The sequence below is a fragment of the Hydra viridissima genome, unplaced genomic scaffold (genome assembly GCF_058129835.1).
Source record: "Hydra viridissima isolate aposymbiotic clone 2 unplaced genomic scaffold, HvirCarnegie_v1 scaffold_6, whole genome shotgun sequence".
NCBI lineage: Eukaryota > Metazoa > Cnidaria > Hydrozoa > Anthoathecata > Hydridae > Hydra > Hydra viridissima.
The window spans coordinates 1119815-1142598 of record NW_028324305.1 but is presented as its reverse complement, the minus strand read 5'-3'; the positions used below and the strand labels follow the sequence as shown (position 1 = coordinate 1142598).

Below are 22784 nucleotides of genomic sequence, written 5' to 3'. Positions count from 1 at the left end.
CTTTTTATCGTTTTCTTTTTTTTTCTGCCGCGATTTTCTACAAAAGTTACACCTGAAATAGTTTTTTTTTTAGAGGTATAGAAATGTAAGTTAGCAAAACATTTTTAACTAGCGGGGATTTCGACTGCTGTCAAGTTATTTATCTTTAGTTTGGTTTGCCATTTCAGCACGAATAGACTGACGCTTGAACAACGCTTCTAAATTGTGCAAATTAATTTTGAAAATCACGGTTCTGTTCGAAATACGATTTTGTTTTTCTTTTTTGCAAACCATACTCGTTAAGTACTGTTACAAATCTTTGTTTTAAATAATAGAAATTAAATTATATTAAAGTCTGTCGGATTCGTCGAAAATTTTTGGTCTCGTCTAACCAGTCACATCAACTTTCTTTTAGTTATCAAAGATAACAGCAATAGAACCAAGTTTCAAGCTTAATTTTATATAGATAGACATTCTTAATATTTTAAGAAATAACGCTGATGATAATATAGAAATTGAGACCATTTACTTAAATACTTTAGTACATGAATAACTAAAGATATAATAAATAATACAAAATATCAACTACCCAGCAAGCTCACAACGTTGAAACAACGTTGAAATAACATTGATCAACGTCGATCAACGTTATTTCAACGTTGTTTCAACGTTGTGAGCTTGCTGGGTAGTTTTGTAGTTACCTAGTGCGCAATGGTTTCATGTCCAGGGAACTACTCCATCTACTATAATGCTGTAGACTTCTAGTTTATGAATATTATAGAATTTTCTATTTTTATGTTTAACAACAGAAATATATGCAGTTAAGGATAAATAACTTACACTTAAAATGATTATAAATACAATAACGAAAAAAATAACCTGTCACAGTTTTAAAGAATTTAGCAAAGCCAATTTATGGCAAACAGCAAGAATAACCAAGTATTTAATATTAATATAATATGACTTACCATCTATATATAAACTAATTTTTATTTGACATAAACAAATAGATTATTATGTGCTTTTTATGACAAATGAAATAATACATGAAATATGAAAAGCGAAAACATGAAATATCTGGCCGCATTTTGCAAGATAATTATAAATTTGAATAATTTTTTAAAAGGTTTTGCTTTATCAAATGAATTATAAAAAAGTCCATTAGAAAATACACCAACTTGAAATGAAACCGAATCTTGAAAAAAAAAATTATTTAAGCTTTTTTATATTTCGCTATACTTTTTTTTGTCATTTTAAAATTATCCTTACAGGTCCATTTAACATTGATAGACTTTGTTCACACGAAAAAAGTTCCCTAATGTTCATCTTGAAAAAATGATGAAAATCTGTTTGTACCATATATCGTCGCCTTAGAGGGCAGAGGTTCTATCTCCATGTTGTGCTCAAATTCAACTATGACTTTAGGGACATCTTCAATGTTAATAATTTCAAAAAAGTTGAATTACTCCTATCATGTTTGATAGTTCTAATTGATCAAAAAACATTAACACTAACAAAAAATGAAATTGCTGATTTATGCTTAATGCTCAAACTTTGTTTTTGTTCTCCTGCAAAACTATCCAAAATGGAGATAGAACCTCTGCCCTCTAAGGCGACGATATATAAAAAATGTTTTATATATCTATGGTTCGTACCGACAACTAATTTCCTTTACCATAGAGTAATTTGTTTAGTAATTGTCAACGCGTGAAGTGGTTACTTTATCCTGAACATACTTATTAAATAAATGCTATAAAAGTTTAAACTAATACCACGTGATCAGAGTTTCTGTTTTAAAACTGTGGACAGCCATTTAATAGATTTTTTTTGTTGACAGGTGAAAATTTAGAGTTTGTCGGAAACTCGCATGGCTCGGTGATTTCTGCGGCCTCTTTGATGTAAAATAATGAGTTGCACGTCCATCTTTTATTCGTCTATGGAAATAGATATCGTGAACTACGTCCATTTTATGGTCAGCATAATCATCCATCAGAGCAATCAATTCACTTAACCATAAAATATTTACGCACCACGTTTACTCTAAATGATAATACGCATCCACAGAGGCGTTGTACAGTGCGTACAGAAGAAGTTGTCGCTGCTGTAGAGCGTAGCATAGAGGAAGACCCGAATCAGTCTATCCGCCATCGTGCACAGCAATTGGATATTTGTTCATCCACCTTATGGAAGAGTATGCAGAAAGATCTTGGTTTGCGTGCTTATAAAATCCAACTCGTGCAAGAATTGAAGCCACACGGTCACCTAGCAAGGAGTAGATTCGGCGAAGGGGCTCAAGACGAGATTGCCGTTGATCCTGATTTTCATAAGCGAATTTTGTTTAGTGATGAAGCTCATTTTTGGTTGAATAGCTACGTCAATAAACAAAACTGACGTATTTGTAGTGAAGATAATCCTCAAGTGTATGTTGAGATGCCATTACATTCAGAAAAACTGACTGTTTGGTGCGTTTTATGGGCTGGTGGAATCATTGGTCCGTACTTCTTCAAAAACGAAGCTGGCCAAAACGTTGCAGTCAATGGTGACCGCTTTAGAGCCATAATTACTGGCTTTTTCATTTCTCAATTGAACAACCACGATGTGCAGGAGCTGTGGTTTCAACAAGGCGGCGCAACATTTCACACACCTCGTACCACAATTGATTTATTGAAGGAAACGTTAGGTAATCGCATAGTTTCACGTTTCGGACCCGTGAATTAGCATCCGACGTAGTGCGATTTAACACCGTGAGACTATTTTCTGTCGGGATATGTGAAGTTGTTAGTCTACGCTGATAAGCCTGAAACGATTGACTACTTGGAGGACATCATCAAAAATTGAACCTCCAGATAAGACTACGTCAGAGCCAGCTGCGGCGGTCATATGCCAGAAATCATATTTAAATTATAATCTTAAAAGATTATAATCCAAAACGATTATCTTTCAAATAAAGTCAATTTCATTTCAGTTTAAAAAAAATCATCTTTGATTTTGTTCTTTTTGAAAATTCTATACTTCTAAAAAAAACATTTTGAGACATACTAGTTATGTCTCTTTACATCTGCTCTACTTAATGTAACACTATTCAGTTGCTTCGTTTTTTAATGTGTACTAGCCAGTGATTGTACTGCTCTTAGGCTGTATATTAAGCTTCAGTATATGAAACGAAATAAAAACGATATCTTTTTTTGAAACTGAAACGAGGTTGTGAAACTGAAATTAATATTCAAAAACGAAATAGAAACGAAAATAAAATTAGCTATAAAACGAAAACAAAACTGTAACTGAAATGAGATAAGCAAAAATGAAATAAAAACGAAACTGGTTTAAAATCTTAAAATGAAATTATCACTGCTTCTATCTGGAGATATCAGTCGTTTATTTCTTTTTTTTTTTTTTTTGTCGTGTCGTTCGTTGATAAACTATTAACATATTTTGATTGATTATAAAGTTTGTCACGTGTTTTGTTTATGTAATTTATGTAATTTATTCTTTGTTTATGTAAACTAAGAAAACTCATTTCATCTTTATTTTTTAAGAACAAAAAAACTTATCTCGTTTTAAATGTTTGAAACAAAGTTTGATTTTTTGCTTGTCACGGAAAATGTATAACATTTGATGTTAGTATTTTCAGTATGACAACACTTCCTGGAGGAAAAAAATGTTTGAAAATGTTTCATGTCCGGTTTTTTGTTTAACTGTGAAAAACCTTTTCTTCGAGTATTCCTTTAATTCCATTCCTTTTGAAATAATCTGATTTTTGATTTGTTTTGTGATCTACTTTTGGTTTGTGCAATTTTAAGGTGGTACTAAAACTCTAATTACGTGGAAAATCAATGAACAGTATGAAAGTTTGAGGTTTTATGTATGAAAAACTGAAGTGAAAAACTTTTCTACAGAATGAAAAAAAAAAAAAAAAATTGCCTCGATTATCCGTGTTAAAAAAAAAAAAAAGACGCAGAAGGTAATATCTAAGGATGGGACGATTGAACACTTCTAAAACATTTTTATACAAAAATCCACACTCATGCAGGAGTTCCGGCTTATGGACTGAATATATATATTTTTAGGGTTTATACGTTTTCTCAGTAAGTGGACATAATGGACAATTTTTTATGAACGAAATTAAAGAGTTTAAAAGTTTTACAAATCCTGCTTGTAAGTATAAGGAATGTATTTTTAAGAGTTTCATAGCAACTGCATCTTCTAATCTAAAGATGTCTCATTTTGCGCCATTTTCTTTTTTATATGTCAAAACTTGGATAAGCAAGGCAATTTTAAGTTTTTTTTCCAAATTTTTTCAAAAAGTTGCATAATTCAATTTTTTGATATAAAATACCTCAAACTTGCGTTTTGTTTATTGATTATTTATTTTTGTTATAAAAGTTTTAGTGCCATCTTAAATTTAGCTTGTATTTTGTATAAATATCTCTATCATCCTCATCATCCTCCTTATCATCCTCCTTATCATCCTCCTTATCATCATCATCATCATCATCATCATCATCATCATCATCATCATCATCATCATCATCATCATCATCATCGCTATCAATATTCCCACCATCATTGCCATCATCATTATTACTTTCATCATCATTAGTACTTTCCTCCTAATTTTGTATAAAAATAAAAAAGTTGTCTTTTCCGACTTGCGAAATTTTGATTCGTATGTTAACTTTGTCGTCAAATAACTTTCACATATTTTCGATCTTTCCGACGTTTTTGTTTTTCGTATGACTTTTCATGTTTATAAACATTGCGCTGGTATACTAAAAGTAAAAAATGATAAGTGTTGTTTTGTAACTACCGAGGTGTATGTAAAATAAACGAAATTACGGATGGTAAAAATGAGATTACGGAAGGTAGGGAAAAAGATTTTCCAGAGTTAAAAAAAAAAAAACAAATCGCGCCAGTTATTCAAGTACTGAAATTATATTAACTTCTGATAGCGAAAGTGGTAAGAGGGTTACTGTGGTTTTTGCTTTAGAACTTTTAACTTTATTAAAAAAAATTACACAAAAGATCAGTCCACAAAAGAATTTCAGAAAAAAATCGAATTCACCAAAAAAATATTTATGCAGAAAAATCATTTATGCTGTACACACCGATGTGGCTTCTGTGAAAATATTAGAAACTTTGTTACCTCTAAATACCTGTTCGAAAATCAACACGAGCAGGTTACAACATGTCGTTGGTATTAGTCCAAGAATGCACTTGTCGTATTTGCTTAGAGAATGGAAATGGGATGATAGCTCCTTGCGAATGCTCAGGAAGTATGAAGTATGTCCATGAAAACTGCTTGATAAAATGGCTTACACAACATACAGAGAAAAACACGTGCGTAAAATCATCATGTGAAATATGCTTATCACCGATAAGTATAATTCCCTTGGGATATAAACCAATTTACAAGGTAAAATGTTTTAATTTTATATATATATATATATATATATATATATATATATATATATATATATATATATATATATATATATATATATTGCTGCGGTACTGTTAAATAATGTAATTTGCAATATCGAGCCTGGGCAATAGTGTTCTCCGAAAAAGCAGGCAATAGGTACTTGTGCACGTATAGTGAGCGTAAAATGATTATAAACATATTCGGCTTAGCATTTTGTCAACTTTTTACTTTTCGAAAATTATTTTAGTAACTAAAAAAAAACGCGATAATATTATTCAGGGCTGCCTTAATCAGTAAAAACGCAGGGAGCTTTTGCGCACCAACGGTTTTCTGCGTACCACTTCTCGCTTTTGACACTCGACATTAGCATTTACACGATTGCAACATCTGATAAATCTGTTTACTTATCTTGTTATTTTTTGTTTGACTTTTTGACAGTTTTTTGCCTTGAAATTTTCTTTTGTTATTTTGAATAGTTTTGTTTGATTCATTCCAACAAGACTCGTAAAATACCGAATAGAAAATCAGAGGAACATTTTAGCAAACGTTTCTTTGTAATATAAACTGTTTACAAAAAGAGAGAACCTACGCTATTTTCGTTGCTTTAAAGAAGCTTTGAAAATTTTATTTTTATATTTTATCTAATCTACGTTTATTTTGTTCGTTTTGTAGTGGAAATGTCCTGAAGGTGTTTGTGATTTTATGACTGGCGCTTTTGTGGTTTATGTTGTCATTATGTCGGCTTTTGTAACTCTGGTATTATGGATAGCGAGCCAAAAATGTTTGTCATCGACATGCTTATGTTTATATATTGTATGTATATTAGCTATCGTTTACCTCTTGTATCATTGCAAGAGAGAAGATTACCCACTTAAGCTATTGCGACCCATTTTATCGGCCAATCAAGTGTGGAAAATATATAACCATAGAGATATCATTATCGAAAATGTTTAGTATTCCACTCACGTGCAGAAAAATAAATCTAAAAAAATACCGTTTCCAGCAAGCAAAGCATTTCAAGCTGTTAAAGAGTAAATATGCCAATCTAATTAACAAAGAAAACCCTTGTGAGTGCATAGGACATCTTGTTTTAATAAACAACAGATAATTTATGTTTTCCGCTAATTAAAAAAAATCTTCCGGAAAGAAAATTTGTTTCATTCTTATTTACTGGAAATTGTTTAGTGAAAGCATAACGTCATCAGCTCTCAAGTTCTATTGAGACTTGGCTTAATTAAAGTCTAAACTTAATCACGTGGTGCCTGACGTAACTTTAAAGCGCAAAGAATATAATTAACTATTGATAAAATATATTTGTACCTAAATTATTTATTTTACGTGTAGTAAAAAAATTTAAATGACTGCATTTTTAAAAGCACCGATTTTTTTTTTAAAAGTGTAACAGTTTTTTTTTTTGTTTGTTCCTATCAACCACTCAGACCATTTAGACCATTCCCCCTCTAACCCTCTTCCCATTGAGCAGTTGCAAATAATTTTTTTTTCTTCAAGCTTATAACTAAATTGGTATATCAATTACCCGTCGAAATTCAACTTACTTGGTATTGCCTCATCAGTTAATCAAGCAAATGAGCATAATTACCCACATGTTCAATCATATATAAATGGTATATACACATCAATTTTATATATCATAGTGCGCTCTTATGTCAATACCTTCCCCTTCCACGTCTAGATTATTAAGGACAAGACGGAAGTAATGAAATCTATTTTCTAATAAAATTAATTAATTAGAGAGCTAAACTTTGAAAACTCTTTAAAGAGATCAAAACTAAGCTAACGGTCCCATCATAAACTTGTTCTAACATATTTCTTTCTAGACTACCACCTACTTTTGTGATGGGAAAATTGGTCTCTCTCACCCCTCTTCCTTAAACAAACAAACCTCCTACCAGAATAAAGAATTCATGTGAAGAATACAGAGTATTTACTAGTCAAATGAAATGCTAAAAAAAGCATAAATTTATAGCAAATATTTCTATTTTAGGCATATTAATTTTGATTTCAGCAACTTTGTTACTTGCCAACATTTCTAAACAACTAAGGCACGATTAACTCCGATAACGTTACTAACCGTTACAAAAGTAATTTATGTTTATTTAGTAGTTGCTATTTAACCAGTAAGATTGAATTTAGAAAATAGAAACTAGCAGCACGAATGTTTTAGAAACTTGCCAGCAACTCCCTTTTTACTAACTCAGCATTGCTAATATCATATATCAACATTAGCAGGTGTAAGGATAAGGTATTTAGCACAATCAGCTCACCGAGTACTGCCAAATATTCTTTTTACAATAATTGTAAAAAGAACATTTGGCAGTACAAAGAATCAATTATTGATTCTTTGTCATTGAGGACGCATTGATTAGGAATTTAAATACATTTATGGGAGTTTCAACTTTGGCAGGTTCCATCTCCTAAGCCATTGAGAAAGTTCCTCCTTTCCATCAGCAACACTCATATTTTCAGTTTATTAGAATTCTCAAGATATTAACACAATGCAGAACTTTTTTAAACATTTCTAAATAATTTCAGTTGATCGTCTTCTGTGCACAACATGAAGTTTTTTGCTAGAAATCACCCCCTAAAAGAACAACTTTTCCACTAAAGGAAAAACGTGTTATAGAAAAATTTCTTGTAACAACTTGTTAAAAAAGAGCAACTTAACTTTACTTAGAAATTTCCCCGAAATGCGGAATTGGGAATCAATTTGCAAGAGTTTGATTCTAAAATTGGAAAGATCAATTTAAAGGGGTTGTAGGCAAATTTTTCACCACAATCGGCAGGACCATCCATAAAAAACAATCTTGAGAATTGATTACCATATCTTGAAAATTGATTACCATTATTTTATTGCAGTAATAATTGTATTTGTAGCACCAAATTGGTTTACATTTAACACCAGTTTAGTTCAAAACTCTTAATTAATAGCGTTCTCAACAAAAGACTTCTAGATGTTGTTCAATTTCTAAAGAAGAAAGATTGTAACTAACTAATTTTACCATACTGAATGATAATTTTCTCAACGTGAGCGAAAGCACCATGCTCTACATTAAAGGTGACATTCTGCGAATGAAAACTTCAATCATAAAGTTTTTAAATGTTTTCTTCAAATGCAAAGGATCATTAGTCACAGAATGTCAAAAAAAGAAAACAACTGCCTAATTTGTCTAGGCAATTGAGTTGTTCCAGCTTCGGAAATGGCATTATCCCAATCATCATCACTTTGCAATAAACTTCTTTGACAGAAAGCATCACGAAATGTTTCAACCGTCTTACCGTTTACTGTACGCAACTCATCAAAACATCTTGCCCCAGCAGTATGAAAAGTTAACAAACGGAGAAAAATACTTCTCCTGTCTAATTAACTCCGAGCATTCAAACAATTATCCCCTTCCCTTTTTTGTGTTTGCAATTTAAAATTTAAAAAAAAAATGATTCTGTTATTTTCAACCATTATTCTGGTATTTTCAAACTAAATTTAATTTTGTAAATACTTTACGTTAGCTTCAAAATCTCTGGAAGTAACCTTTATCTGTCCAAAGGTTACTTCCAGTGTTTTTTTAAAGAAATCGGTAATAGCAGGTGGGTTTCAATAGCATGGTAACAGGAGTTTGTTTTGTACTCTTTTCGAACTCATCGCCAATTGACTTTACAAAATGTTGCGTTGGAACTTCTAAATCGAACTACAGTTAAACTTTGTGACAAACCTCTTTAAAACTCTTGATTCTTCGATTCCTATTTCTCCTTCGAGATTCCTTTTGGTCTTCTCATTCTGCAGTTTGACGATTTGTTGTTTAAAAGTTTTTTTTAAAATCATCAACCTTGCAGTTAAATTCTGCTAAATGCCATATCTTTTTTTTTTTCATCATTCTAGTTATTACTACTAAACCCATTTTATTCTGCCATCTTTACATAAATTACATTGTTTTGATTCCAATCGATGTTATCATCGTTTTACTTTTTCTGCTTAATTGAAATAAATAGAAATCAAATTAAACGCAAGATTTTTTCTGCCAACTTAGACTAAACGCAAATTTTTTTCTGCCAACTTAGACTAAACGCGAGATTTTTTCTGCTGAAACGTTTTTCTGAACGCGAGATTTCAAACTTATAAGTATTGTTAAAAATAAAATTCGTTCCATGGTTCGACGTTCGATGGTTTCTTAGTTTAGCATTCAGTTTCTTTGAATTCATTGTAATAATGTTATTATAAAATACAATTTATAAACATCTTTGCCACTGTATATTTTGGAGAAGGTATTGTTTTAAAGATCTCAGTATTAATTTTGTAAGAAACATTTTTGTTTGATTTTTGTGAAGAATGCGGCTTTCTTCAGACATTGACGTCATTAACTCGATTAAACAATTTAAAAATAATCTAAATTCAATTTCTTTAATTCATTCAACCAAAATGAAATTAAAATTATGGTATGGTTCGACTTTGATATTTGTTTCGACTTTAAAATTGTTGAATATGTTATTTTTTTATGATGTGTTTTGAAGTTTGTTTTATTTTATTTTATCATTATTTTTTTTTGTTGTTGTATTTCATTCGATAAATTAATTTGATTTGTTAAATTAACTTCAACTCCGAAATTAACTTCTTAAAAACGTTTCTAAAAGAGCTGTAGCAGGTTTTATCAAAAAACTTTGTTAAGAGTTTTTTTTGGAAGTACGTCGAGTAGCATTTTCTTGTTTTTTTACTTCATGGCTTTTCGATTCCCAAAAAATCATTGAGCTTGATTTCAATTCTTTGACAAATGGGAGCAAGGCTTTGTTCCTGAAGAAATGATATTTGACTTGTCACGTGTGTCCCAAGCCATGTATACAGAAGTAATCTCTACGGGCTGTGGCCTTTCTGTGGAAATATGTACGGTTAAACGCTGCAAAACAACTTTCTGTATTACAGGTGATTACATCTCACAGAGTGGAATCAGGCAGTCAAAAATCAAAAAAGTCGCATTTTAAAGTTCTATAAAAAAAAAACATCCAAAATACGATTGTTCTAAGCTATGCCTCAGTTATTTCTAATTTATATAAGTTATGTTCTAAGTTACATATTTAGTGATGAAGTCAAAAATTGCAAAGAGAAAAAAAATCGTAAATCATACTCTTAAAGAATTTTTTTTTAAAAAAAGCATTTGTATGGTAAAGAAAAAACTTGCCACATCTATATATCGCTAAAACCAAAGTTAAATGTAGTTTTTAGAAACCACTTTCAAAAAATGCTTCTTTTTTTTTTTGGCTTATCGTTCTAATTTTCTCGTAAAATCAAAATTTAAGAAAAAATATCATAAATTTTATCTTTGTTGGACATTTAAAAATTTGTTTAGATTGATTGAGATATAAGTCACAAAATTCAGCCGAAAATTCAGTTTCGTATTTCTTTACTTTTTCGAGATGATTAATATTCAAGAAAACTATTCAAATATGAAATTGCGCAGCAACATTTTCATGGATAAATTGTATAAACCCCGTTAAGGTTTATCTATGAAAAGGTTGCTGCATTCAATATGGGATTTTTTAGTACCAGGTGCAAGCATGTCATGTAATGCATCCCCAGCCGCTGGTAGAAAAGTGTCCTTTTTTTTTCAATTGTTTATCAGATACAAAAATATTTATCGACGAGCTTTCTCCAATTTAAATAAGTGAAGTTTTAGGTGCGCCAGAAAACCGGATTGTTCGATTCAGCAATATGTTGATTGCTACCAGCAGGAAATCAGTTCAGAGAAGTTGGGTTTACATTGCATTGAGACTTGTGAATCATTTCTTGATTATATGGATCTTCGTCTATGATTCCATCTTAAGTGCATAGAGTATTAGCACATGCTGCTGAAAGTTTGTTGCATTCGCTTGTTCTACTAGAAGTAATGGGTGAAAAAGCCGCTGAGTCAAGAAATAAATTATACAGGAAGCATCGTGAACTTCACCCTCGTAAAATAAGTAGGGAAGTGTATTTAAAGACATTTTTGTACGGACGACAGTATCATCTGGCGCTCTCATTAGCCCTATCAACTTATAAATCCGGTTAAAAGAAAAACTTAAGACCTCCATTGAACTTTCTCATGTTTTTAAAAGACTTTTTAATCTTCGACGATGAAGACACAGCAAGTGAATGTGAAATTATCCCTGAAAATATTGAGTAGGCAACCTTTAACTAACACGACAAAATTGACGAAAAATTTGAAGATGACAAAAATCTGAATGAAAGTTCTGACAAAGAATAGGTTTATTAACAAGAAAATTATTTTAATAATATAAAATGTGACGTTAAAGGTTTATAAAAAAACTAATTCTTTTAAATTAAATTTTGAGTTGTTTTTTTTTTATCTTCTCAAAACTTCCCCAAAATTTTCCCAAATTTTTAAAGCTGGAAGGACGAAGATTTCACTGAGGCTGAGTTAACATAATATAACTTTAAAAAGGCTATAAACTTTTTACTTAACGAGGTTTTTGATTTTTGGCCACCATAAACTGAAGTTCCACACTGTGCATCATTGAGAAACTTGAAGTAGCGGAAAATTGTAGGGAAAATTGTCTTATATTTGATTATTTGATTAATCATCCGGAACCACTAGGAGGATCGGGATGCGTTGTTGAAATAAGCAATTTCTTTTCTTTTCTTTTTTTTTTAAACGATGTTGGTCGCTTAGTTCCACAACAATGGATATGCAGATGGTGCAAACCTAATACAATTTAAATTTTTTTCTAATAAGAATTTCTGTAGCATACCACGACATTGTTATTTTAACTCCAATTATCTGGAATCTTCCAGAGTTCAGTAATCTGGAGTGACATTTAAACTGCAGATAACTATTTACTAGCGTCTGTATATTTACATGGTTCACTGAACAACAATCTCCATTCTGTTGACCATCAAACATGAGTAACAATAAATCATATGAAGCAATATGGTGTCGAGCAAAAGCCGAGATAAAAGCAGAGATGAGACCGAGCATGCGTGAGATTTGATTCTACTCGCCTTTGAAGTTTTTTTTGGGAGCAAAGCTTTTTTGGAAATATCCCTTTTTGTTTTTTTATTTTTGGAACGAAATATCTTCAGCTTGTTCTGTTTAAACTCTATTTACAAAATGAAACGTTTTTGTTTAAGTTAATTTTTCGTTCATTTCAAATCAGAGTACTTTAGGTTGGCCAATCAATACCAATTTTCTTGACTTTAAACAATGATCTTTCATAATCCGCAATGAAGCAAAAAACAAAAAAAGGAAGAAAGGCTGCGAAAGTGAATTTTCCTCCATTTAACTTTTGAATGGAGGAAGCGTCAGTAGTTAAACATTGGCATGTTGAATTTTTTGAAGGAGTTTGAAGACGGTAATTGCACGAGTTCCATATTGTTTTGCTGAGATCAGGAAAGGATTTGAAGTTTCCGATTCATTTTTTATTTGGCGATAAAGAAAGTTTGTTGAAATATTATCAGATATCTTCTTTCAGCTGTCGTCTGGAAATATGATAACTAAAGTTGTATAACTTAGCAATGTGTTTCAGGCTTTAAAACCAATTAAGTTTTTGTTATTAGCACTCGATCACAGGTCTCATCCCCCGTTTTTCTGGTTACACTTTCATAGACATTTCTTGTTTAATGACATGACACATTTTACATTTCAGGAAAAAAGCTTTGATATTGCAAATTATTATCCAAAATGCGCGTGCTGCATCTAGAAAACGGCGCGTGCTGCATCTAGAAAACGGTGCGTACTGCATCTAGAAAACGGCGCCGACTGGAGATTGGCTTTATTTTGATGTTTAAATATCTGCTTTAAAAGTTTTGAGGAAGTAATTTATAAGTTATTTTATCATTTTTATATTTAATATTTCAATTTTTAAAAATTTACCAGGAAACAATCTCGGGAGCTATTAAAATTGTCTAAATGAAGAACAACCGTGAAACTCTTGTTTGGCGCTAAAACTACACAAAAAGTCCAGTAATAATAATGACTCTCTTTTATCACCTCTTTAATAATGGCTTTTCATCAAAGCTTTTTTAATCATTGTAATTTAAACTAAAGTGACATTAATTTGTCTCAAATTTTTAAATGCGTAAAGTTCAATAAGCACCTGTTCGGTAATTTAGGCTTTGGGGACGTGTCAGCCACAGTGTTAAAATAACACTTTATTTGTATACAAACGATTTGAAAATAGAAGTCAATTGCTCAACAATATTTTGGATGACAGCTTTTAGAAGCGAGTTGTGAAATCAGACGAAAAGTGGGTCTTTTTTGTTAAACAAGATCGAAACTAGAGATGGGTTCCAAAATTTCAAACTCTTCGTTTCATAAGAAATTAATTTGAAAAGAGGATCTTAATTTGCGGCAGATGGAACTTCGAAAGAATCTTGCATTTAGAAACTACATCGAATAGTTGCGCCATCAACGTTGAACTTTACTACGAGCAACTTGCATGAGTTTAAAATGCGCTGGTTAAAAAGAAATAGGTTTGTCAAAAACGCTCTTTGTTTCAAGAAGACAGTTCAATGCCGCATACCGCCGCCAGAAAGAACACAAACAAGTTTGAAGAATTGATATGTATCAAAGTTTTACCGCTTATAGTTCAGAAGTTGCGCCATCTGACTACGGTCTTTTTCCATCAATGTAGCTTTTTTTTTTCTTACTTTGTGGTCTTTGTTTGGAAGAATAATTGTTTTTGTTCTGGAATTAATACTTAGATAAAAAAAAAAAAAAGCATTATTTTTAACACAGCGAATGAACTTTTTTCTCAAGTTTTTTGCGGACTTTTTACTGTTGAAGCTAAAACATCTTGCAGCAGAGAGTGGCTTCCTTTTAAAAGATCTTTTCATATCAGCAATAAAAATCTTGCTTTTTTTAAATCATTTGGAAGCGTGTGATTGATTTTATAAAATATGCTCTTTATTGTTGCTTCTAGTGTCCTGGAAAAGAGTAACAACAAATGAACCGGGGCCGGAAAATAATTGAAAATCTTTCTCATTACAAAAAGATTCTTTACGGCAAACATATGCTTTTTGGTTGTCTTATCTGCGGGTTCTTTACATTTTAAAAATTCATAATCAAAGATCTTCTTTATTGCCGTTTCATAACTGTAAAATTGTAAAGAGCTATCTGCACAACAAAAGTACCATCAAATTAGGTGTTCGGTAAATTATGTTTATTAGGTGTTCGGTAAAGTATTTTCTTATCAGAAACAATTATACTTACTTCTTCTCAAATAAAACTTAAAACTGATTGGCTTTCTCAACATTTTTATAATTTTACATTTTGAATTTTGTTCTTTTGTTTAACTTTTTTTCTTTTTTTTTTATTATTCTTTTTTTTATCTACTCTTACCTCTTTCAGTTGAAACGATGGGTTAGTAAAATGGTACAGTTAAATTGATCTTTGATACCCGTGATAAAAAAAGACTTTTTTTCATGTTAATTCGTTGAACACGTGTTCTTTACAACAGAATACTAAAGGTTTTGCAATCAAAATATAAAACGTCAATAGAAATGTCGGTTAACTGTAGGAAGATAACATCAATATGGATAATAGTAACCAATATTTTATTCACGGCTGTGTTTTTATTCACGCCTACGTATTTTTATAATATTTTTCATCGCAATCTCTATTTTTAGTAAAGCAGTTTAGGTAATCAGCCAGTAAATTTGTGCAAACGAATTAGTGAACAGACAAAAAGATTTTGACTTTTTTCTTTACAATATAAAATGGAGGAAGGGGGGGCGGGGAGGATGCTCAAGCTACACTAATTTCTGTTTTGATTTACAAGTTTTATCAAAATATCTTTCTATGTAAAATATGAACACGTTGTACATGATAACAATAATGAAGCTGATTTTTTTATTGAGAGGAGGATATCCAAGAACTTTTATCAAAGATTTTTAGCAAAAAACCGATGTTTTCGATGGTCTTTTGAAAATCTGCCGCTATTTCTTTGGTAGTTAAAGTAATAGGGGCCCGATTTCCAAAAACTGAGTTTGGAACTGATCTGATTGCGCCTTGCTTTAATATATATTGTATTTATAGATATTATAACATATTAGCAATTATTTAGCAATTTTTTTTTAAAAAAATATTCCCTAACTTCTGTATAGTTCATGTCACTTGATTTTCTTTTAAAAATTATTTTGTTGCTAGTAAATAAAAGTATTTCACTGACGAAAGGGCTCTACTTGTTTCAAAAAAAACTGGTGGGTTAAATTTTTTAATTGCCAATGCGAAAACCTACTAAAATATGAATTTAATTTCCCATTTTATCTGTGATTGTAATCTGAAGTACCAAAACTGGACTCAAGTACCAGAATATATATATATATATATACATATATATATATATATATATATATATATATATATATATATATATATATATATATATATATATATATATATATATATATATGTATATATATATATATATATAATTACCGCAACAACGCTAAAAGTATGTTTTTGCACAAGTCCTGCTGATACTCTTTATGAGGGCCATTTAAAAAAACAATTTATATTTTATCGCAAAAAAAAATAAAACTTCTATGGAGAACTTTTAATTGGTTTTAATATTTAATGTTTTCACTTTTGTTTTCTGAATTCTACAATTAAACGCGTAAAAAATACATTCTTTGGTGTTAATCCTACCACATGTTCTCAAAGAATATCAAGTAGCGTTTACATCTCAAGAAGCTGCACGAGCTTGAACTGGTTTGTTAACTAAATTTAATTAAAATCGCGTTACTCTTAGAGGGTAGAGTTGTTATCTATATTTTTAAAATTTTATTTCGTGACTGGATGCACATGACATGATGACATATGGCGGTATTGCTAACTTCGTCACCTTTTTATTATAAGTTATGCTATTTTCCTGTTGGATTGTTCATTTTAACAAAATCTGATCGATCACTCTTCAGTATATTTTTTAACCATCTAAATAAAAATAAATAAGACCTGTTGATATCAATATTGTTAAGCTAACAGGTCATGATAGATCATGATAGATATCACTGCTACTTTGATTTCATGATTTTTCAAATACGGGCCACTGAAAGGCGAAGTGATTTGAAAAAATATATCAACAAAATTTTATAATGTTGCTGCTACTCTAACAATATTGTAAAAATATCTACTTAGTGACTCAGTTTCATTCGTTTATTTTCAACGTTTATCAAATTCAACGAGTTAATCGATCATTAAATAACTGTTGTTTTTTTAGTTTATTGAATAATGGACTTTGTCTTTGCAACTCTCCAAGCTTTAAAAAAAATACGGGGGACCAAAATTTATTAAAAGATATTGCAATATTTTCTATACTCTATTTAAACACTTAGGGACTATTTTTTTCACTTCTTATGATCATGATTGCAACGAAACTTAAAAAGAAGAATTTTATGAATTTTTTTTTATTATTTACTTTATTTTTTTATTATTATTATCTTTCTTTTTTTTTTTTTTTTCTCTCTCTCTTTTTTCTTTTTTTTTTTTTTTTTTTTTTGTATATAATTTGATTAGCTCTCTTTTTCAGCTTTATCTCCTTTTTTCAGTTTACTGCATAGAAAAAAATTTCAAAAGTTTTATCTCTAAAAAAATCTATATTTTTTGCATCTTCAAAAAAAGTTATCAAAATGCAAATAAGAAATATTTTAAAAATAGACTGTTAACTTCAGATTTCTTTGTAACTTTTGGATTTCGCTGTTGAGCAAATATTTGCAGGAAAAACGCAGGTGCAATTGCAATATCGAGGAAGTGAACGGTGTACGGTATTTTTATACTTTACTTTAAAAACCATTTCTTCTTACTTTTACAAAAAAAAGAAAAGAAATAATAAAATAAAACAAGGAAAAACTTGTCTGCTGAACGTATTGGGACTTCACCCTTTAACACGTTTACAGAAAAGGATTTTTTTGGTTTGTTGAAAAAGCAAGGAGGGGAATGGTTTGCAGTTTTTTTGGACAATTTTGTTATTATATTTTTCTTTATATCTTACTTTTGACAACAGCCACAGTTTCTGTCGGAAGAAATATTTGCTATTAGTAAGTTTTTGTTTAAAAAAAAAAAAAACGAAAATAATTGAACTAATTTTATTATTCTTAAGACCTTTTATTCTTTACTATTATTTATCATTCTTGATAAAAAACGTTAGAAAATCCGTAAAGATTTTCAAAACTTGATTTTAGATGTATACGAAAACACACACATATATATATAAATATGGTGCTAAAAAATCAATATGATATAATATGTGTTGCTTTAATTACAGTAAACATTAAGATATATATAAAGATATATACAAATACATATTTAAATATATATATATATATATATATATATATATATATATATATATATATATATATATATATATATATATATATATATATTTAAATATATATATAAAAATATGTTAAAAATATGTTAAAAATATTTGATTGAAGAACATTTTGCTGAATAGTGCTATTGTAATATCTCATTTAGTTTTTTATCTTATTATTGATCAATATTTTTCAACTTGTATTAATAATTCAATTTGGTATTTTGAATCGAACGATTGTCATCTGACACACAATGTAACCATGAAATTCGTTTTTTGTTGACCTTAAGGTTTATGAGCCTTGATTATCTTTTCCGCGCATAAATCGACCCATACTAATATGCACGCACTATCCAAAGATGTAAGTATGAGGATAAGCGCTTGAAAAGGATAGATGCGTGAAGTCAAAATTTATTCATCAATCGAAACTTTCAAAGATAACAAATACCTGATAATAGTTTTTTTAGATCGTTTTTTGATTCTTATTTCATTCTTGACTTAAATTACACGACACTGAACGATCAATAATAAATTAAATACGAGGGAGTTGAATGGTATTGATTAAAAGTCAGGTTGCTATGGTAATTAATCTACATAATCGTAAGTCTGCTGTGTAATTTAAACCGGAAATTAAATGGAAAACTTTTTATTGCTTTCTATTATCTGTAAATTCTCAAGATGAAGGTAAAAAAGCACTCTTAAAATAGTTTAAACAGAATTGATCTTCTTATTTAGATAAATTGACAGCTGATCCACTTTGATAAATTGGCTGCTTAAATACATATAATTTATAAACATATAAACAAATGTATTAGCCTCGTGTTAATTGCTGGTAATTGAAAGTTTTTTTTTTTTGGTACTGACAGTTTTCGCAAAATAAAAGAGTTTCAAAAATAGTTTATTCTTTTGGAGATTCTAACTCTCGTTATCATTTTTTTTTTTGTTTGCGTCTTGTGCTTTAATACATCAAAAAAAATAAATAAATAAACCTAATTCTTTACTTTTAAAGATTATTATCTTCTTTCTTTTGTTAAAGGATAAAAATGATGACAAGTGATTCAGGTTTTTTTGAGCAGAAAAGATTCCATAATAAATCTTACTGGATAAAACTCGATGAGACTGCAGATAAATGCTTTGCCGAAATTTATGCAGATGGTAATTTATTGCATGAATATACTTCAGATAAAGAAAACCGATCAGCAGCGATGCAAAACAATGAAATTGAAGACACTTGTAACACTAACGATATTAATGATATAAAAAAATTTTCCAAAAAAGAAGACTTTTGCGATGATGAAGTTTTCAATGGTTTGGATAATAAAATGGCATGCAGCCTAAAACAATCCACCAGTGAAAACGAATTAGAAAAGAGCGTTTTACAGTCATCAGCTGGGGGAAATAAAACTAATTCATTATGCGAACCCGAGGACAACTTACAACACTTAAAAACAATAGAAGATTTTAAGATCAAAGCAAATATATCGAAAAAAAATCATCCCAGGAAGTTGATGAGGTCAAAAACCATAGATGACGCAAACAGCAAAAAAATTGAGGAAACGCTTAAAAATATATCTTCTAATAAAAGAAGATTGATTGGAAGATCATGGAGTACAAGCTCCGAAAGGAACAGTATTTCAAGCAACGCTCCTTTAATGACGCCAGAAGCAACCAGCAAACAACAGATGCTGCCCAAACGCAAAGTCCTGCAACGTTCGTTTTCTTCTTGCTTTAGTAGGATCAAGCAGATATCAGTGTTTCAAATGAAAACACACCAAAAATTTTACGGCGAAGATGGCGTTTCAGATGAATTCGAAGAAGCAGAAGGCGTAAACGTTCAACTTGTTCATAATTTAAGAAAATGCATATCTGTACCTGATTCTTTAAATGGAGAAGATCTAGATGGCTCAAAACTTTTTTTACCTCGCCGAATGGCAATTTGCTCTGAAGTACGCACACCAGCATTGAAACAGTTAAAAGCATATCTCGTTTTAACTAGACTTAAACAATATAACTTTTTATAAAAAAAAACTTTTGCGCCTAAACCTTGATTAGCCAATATGAAGGAAATCCGTCCACCATACAGTACTCCGTTAATTCCTCGGCAATTAGTAAAGGCTTCGACAATCCGTCAAACCTGTATGTAATAATGCGGTTGATTACCAAACAGCTCAAAGCAGTTGAAGTAAAAGAGAAAGATGAAGAAATGAAAAGAATATATTAATGTACAGTTAGCATGAAAGAAATTCTAGTTGGTTTTTTTTTTGTTTTTTTTCAAATAAAGATGTTTGTTTTTCACTCCAGAGGTTTTCTACTTAACGGTAATCGCACAGTCCTCCAAGACTATCGCAACGATTGAAGTTAGTTCACACAAACACATATTTTAATGAAAAAATTTATTGAATTTGTTTTTAAGTTAGTGCAAACAATAACAGTTCATTCAGCCAGTAAAACAAGTTTAACCCGTGTAACTTGATTTTCTGGTTTAGGTTTATTTGGTTTTTTTTAAGAGACTCCTTCGTATTTTCGTTATTTCTCTATTAAGAAATAAACTCTATACTTTTTTAGTTTCGTTATTTTGATGTTAAGAAATGATCTTTACCAATTCATAAAAAATTTAGACTGAATGGCTAAGAAACGCAGAATGCTCTTTTTGACAGGTCGCAAGACGTGTTTAAAAATCGCGGCAAAAGAAACGAAAAATATTTTGATTGATTTGCAATTTAAAATTAATGTATAACTATTTTTAATGTAATGTAAAGATAATGTAATAATAAAGTAACATAAAGTTTAACAAAAAATATAAGTATTTCAAATCTAACAATAAAATGAATAACTTTCTCCGATCTTTTTAAAGGAATTAAAAATTGCGAAAACAATTTGATTGGTTTAAATTTAATCTAATTTGATATAACAATTTGATTGGTTTAAAAAGATACACTGAAGTGAGAGAAAGTTTTAACCTTTTTCTCAACAATAAAATAACGCTATCTACTGGTTTGATCTGCATAAAACATAAATTAACATAAATTTGAAACACTTAATCAATTTTACCGGAACCTTTTTAAAAAAAAACTGTTTAAAATTTAAAAAAGCAGTTTTAGATCGAAAAAAAAGAAATAATGATAATATAAAATGTAATAGTTCAGATAATCATAAATAAACAATAAAATTATGCTGTATTAAATAAACAAACAAAATTGAAAAGTTATTTACTGATAATTTGTTTAGTTATTTTTTGTGAAATATTTTAAAAATCTTTTAACAAATATGACTTTTCCTTTTTTGAATATTCAATTTGAGTATAAATAATATTTATAAAAACGTAATAAATATATATTTCAAGGGGAGATTAATATGGTATTTGGGTATTCAAATAGTCAAACTTTTGAATTTTGGAGAATTTATCAATTTATCGCACAAACAACATAGGGTAGACCGGGGCGATCTCGCCGCTTGATATTGCGAGTAAAAGAAAGAATTTTTATTTCTTTTGTAATAAATATGACCTGTAATATTTATTGCTTTTTTTATCATCTACTAATTACTGATTGATTATAGTTGATGCTTGATTTTATTGGATGTTGTAACTTTTAATTATGATTTGCTGTTTAATGTTATTAATTGAAATTATCGTGTCACTCGTTTTCTTTGTGGCATTCTTATTTTTCTTTGTGAAATTGATCGAAACGAAGTTTCACGAAAACTGTTAAGGCTAGTTTTCATAAATCTGTTATCATCATTTCACTCCCATTTGTGGTGAAGATTCTAAATAGGTTTTTTTCCAAATAAAATATTGCGCGACTATTTCGCCACAAAATGATGAAACAGTTCTTAGTTTAAAAAAAAAAATTATGTACAATATTTGTGCTTTCTGAACAACTTTTTTTGATAAAATCATGGTCATGTTGAGGGGATAATAGTATGGTAAGTTGATTCTTAATGACATAGAACTAATATAAATACCTTCAAACAGCAATCAACGTCTACAACCGCTGGACACACACCGTAAAACAAAACAATAAAACAAAAGTGATGAGAGACTTTGCCCAAACAACTTTCTGACGGATCATCAGTCTCTTTACCTCGTGATCAATTCTATCTCGTTTTTAACAGTGTATGGGAAGATATGGCTATGAAAAGAGGGCTTATTGTAGATGCATTTGCTTATTGTGGGCTGTATCCTCTCCGTAATACTATAAAAGAATACGAGTATAAAAAAGGGCAGCATTCCAAGATAATGATGAATTTTAGCAAGGAGATGTAAATTTCCCGTTGCTTCTCCGTAAAGATTTCTAACCCAACTCACACAAGACCTTATTCTCGGTAAAGATTTCAAACCCAACTCACACAAAACTTTATTCCGCAAACATAACAAGCGCTGAAAACATTAAAAAGCTGAAGGAAAAATTAAAAAAAAAAGAAACTAAAAATAGGAAATCTCTAGATATGCTTTTCAATTTGATACCAGCAAGTGACTCGAAGAAGAGGAAATTCTCTTTTAATAAAATACTATCATACGGTTTGAAGAAGAAGAGGTTCTCCAGCTTGCGTTTTAAATCATTAATCAATTCTCTGGAACCAAGTTCATCAAGTGTTAATAACCGCAAAAGAAAAAAAGTAACTCGCTTTTGTGTGTGCGGTGTGACATGGTTGGATTCATCAGAAGACTGGCTTTAATGGATTTATTTTTATGGATGAGCTTGTAAAGTCTGCTTTTGCATCGGCATGTGTGCAAAATGCTCCTAATTTAGTTAAATAACACACAATAAATAAAACTCTTTTTACACTGGCGAAATCGCCCCAAAATTAGTGTATAAAACAAATTTTGATTTATGACTACAAAAAATTAGAAACTCTTGGTTTTTTAAACACTATCAAACTAAAAATAAATAATTCTATATCATTCAGTTATTAGTATGACGTAAAAACTTTTCACAGCTGACAATTAACATTAAAGTAAAAAAAGTGGTGAATTACCCCCGGTCTACCCTACAGCATTTCAGTCATTTTTTACATTATTCTGTTTTTTACGTGACATGATTAATCCGCAAATCAAAAAATCGGTTAT

At 30.1% G+C, this 22784-nt stretch overlaps 3 protein-coding genes across 3 annotated transcripts; all 3 read left to right on the top strand.

Annotated features, from left to right (window-relative positions):
* The first annotated feature begins 1394 nt into the window (after positions 1 to 1394).
* LOC149886536 (uncharacterized) lies at positions 1395 to 2370 on the top strand. The gene is made up of 2 exons (XM_090090504.1): positions 1395 to 1417; positions 1926 to 2370. The coding sequence occupies exons 1-2, from the start codon at positions 1395 to 1397 to the stop codon at positions 2368 to 2370; spliced, it is 468 nt and encodes a 155-aa protein (XP_089946630.1).
* A 2408-nt stretch (positions 2371 to 4778) lies between these two features.
* Positions 4779 to 6776, top strand: LOC149886535 (uncharacterized). Its single transcript, XM_090089512.1, has 2 exons — positions 4779 to 5392; positions 6074 to 6776. Exons 1-2 carry the CDS (start codon positions 5165 to 5167, stop codon positions 6353 to 6355), a joined length of 510 nt encoding a protein of 169 aa, XP_089945638.1. The 5' UTR covers positions 4779 to 5164; the 3' UTR covers positions 6356 to 6776.
* Positions 6777 to 16052: 9276 nt separating this feature from the next.
* On the top strand, positions 16053 to 20833 carry LOC145190519 (uncharacterized). Its single transcript, XM_080067402.2, has 2 exons — positions 16053 to 16113; positions 18753 to 20833. The coding sequence occupies exon 2, from the start codon at positions 18760 to 18762 to the stop codon at positions 19735 to 19737; it is 978 nt and encodes a 325-aa protein (XP_079923528.2). The 5' UTR covers positions 16053 to 16113; positions 18753 to 18759; the 3' UTR covers positions 19738 to 20833.
* Positions 20834 to 22784: the final 1951 nt, after the last annotated feature.

Bases quoted from the DNA above. Each gene is read 5' to 3' on its own strand.
- LOC145190519 (XM_080067402.2), top strand. From the start codon at position 18,760: ATGATGACAAGTGATTCAGGTTTTTTTGAGCAGAAAAGATTCCATAAT.
- LOC149886535 (XM_090089512.1), top strand. From the start codon at position 5,165: ATGTCGTTGGTATTAGTCCAAGAATGCACTTGTCGTATTTGCTTAGAG. The intron at 5,393-6,073 runs GTAAAATGTTTT...TTCGTTTTGTAG, and splicing joins GATATAAACCAATTTACAAG to TGGAAATGTCCTGAAGGTGT.
- LOC149886536 (XM_090090504.1), top strand. From the start codon at position 1,395: ATGACTTTAGGGACATCTTCAAT. The intron at 1,418-1,925 runs GTTAATAATTTC...CTATGGAAATAG, and splicing joins ACTTTAGGGACATCTTCAAT to ATATCGTGAACTACGTCCAT.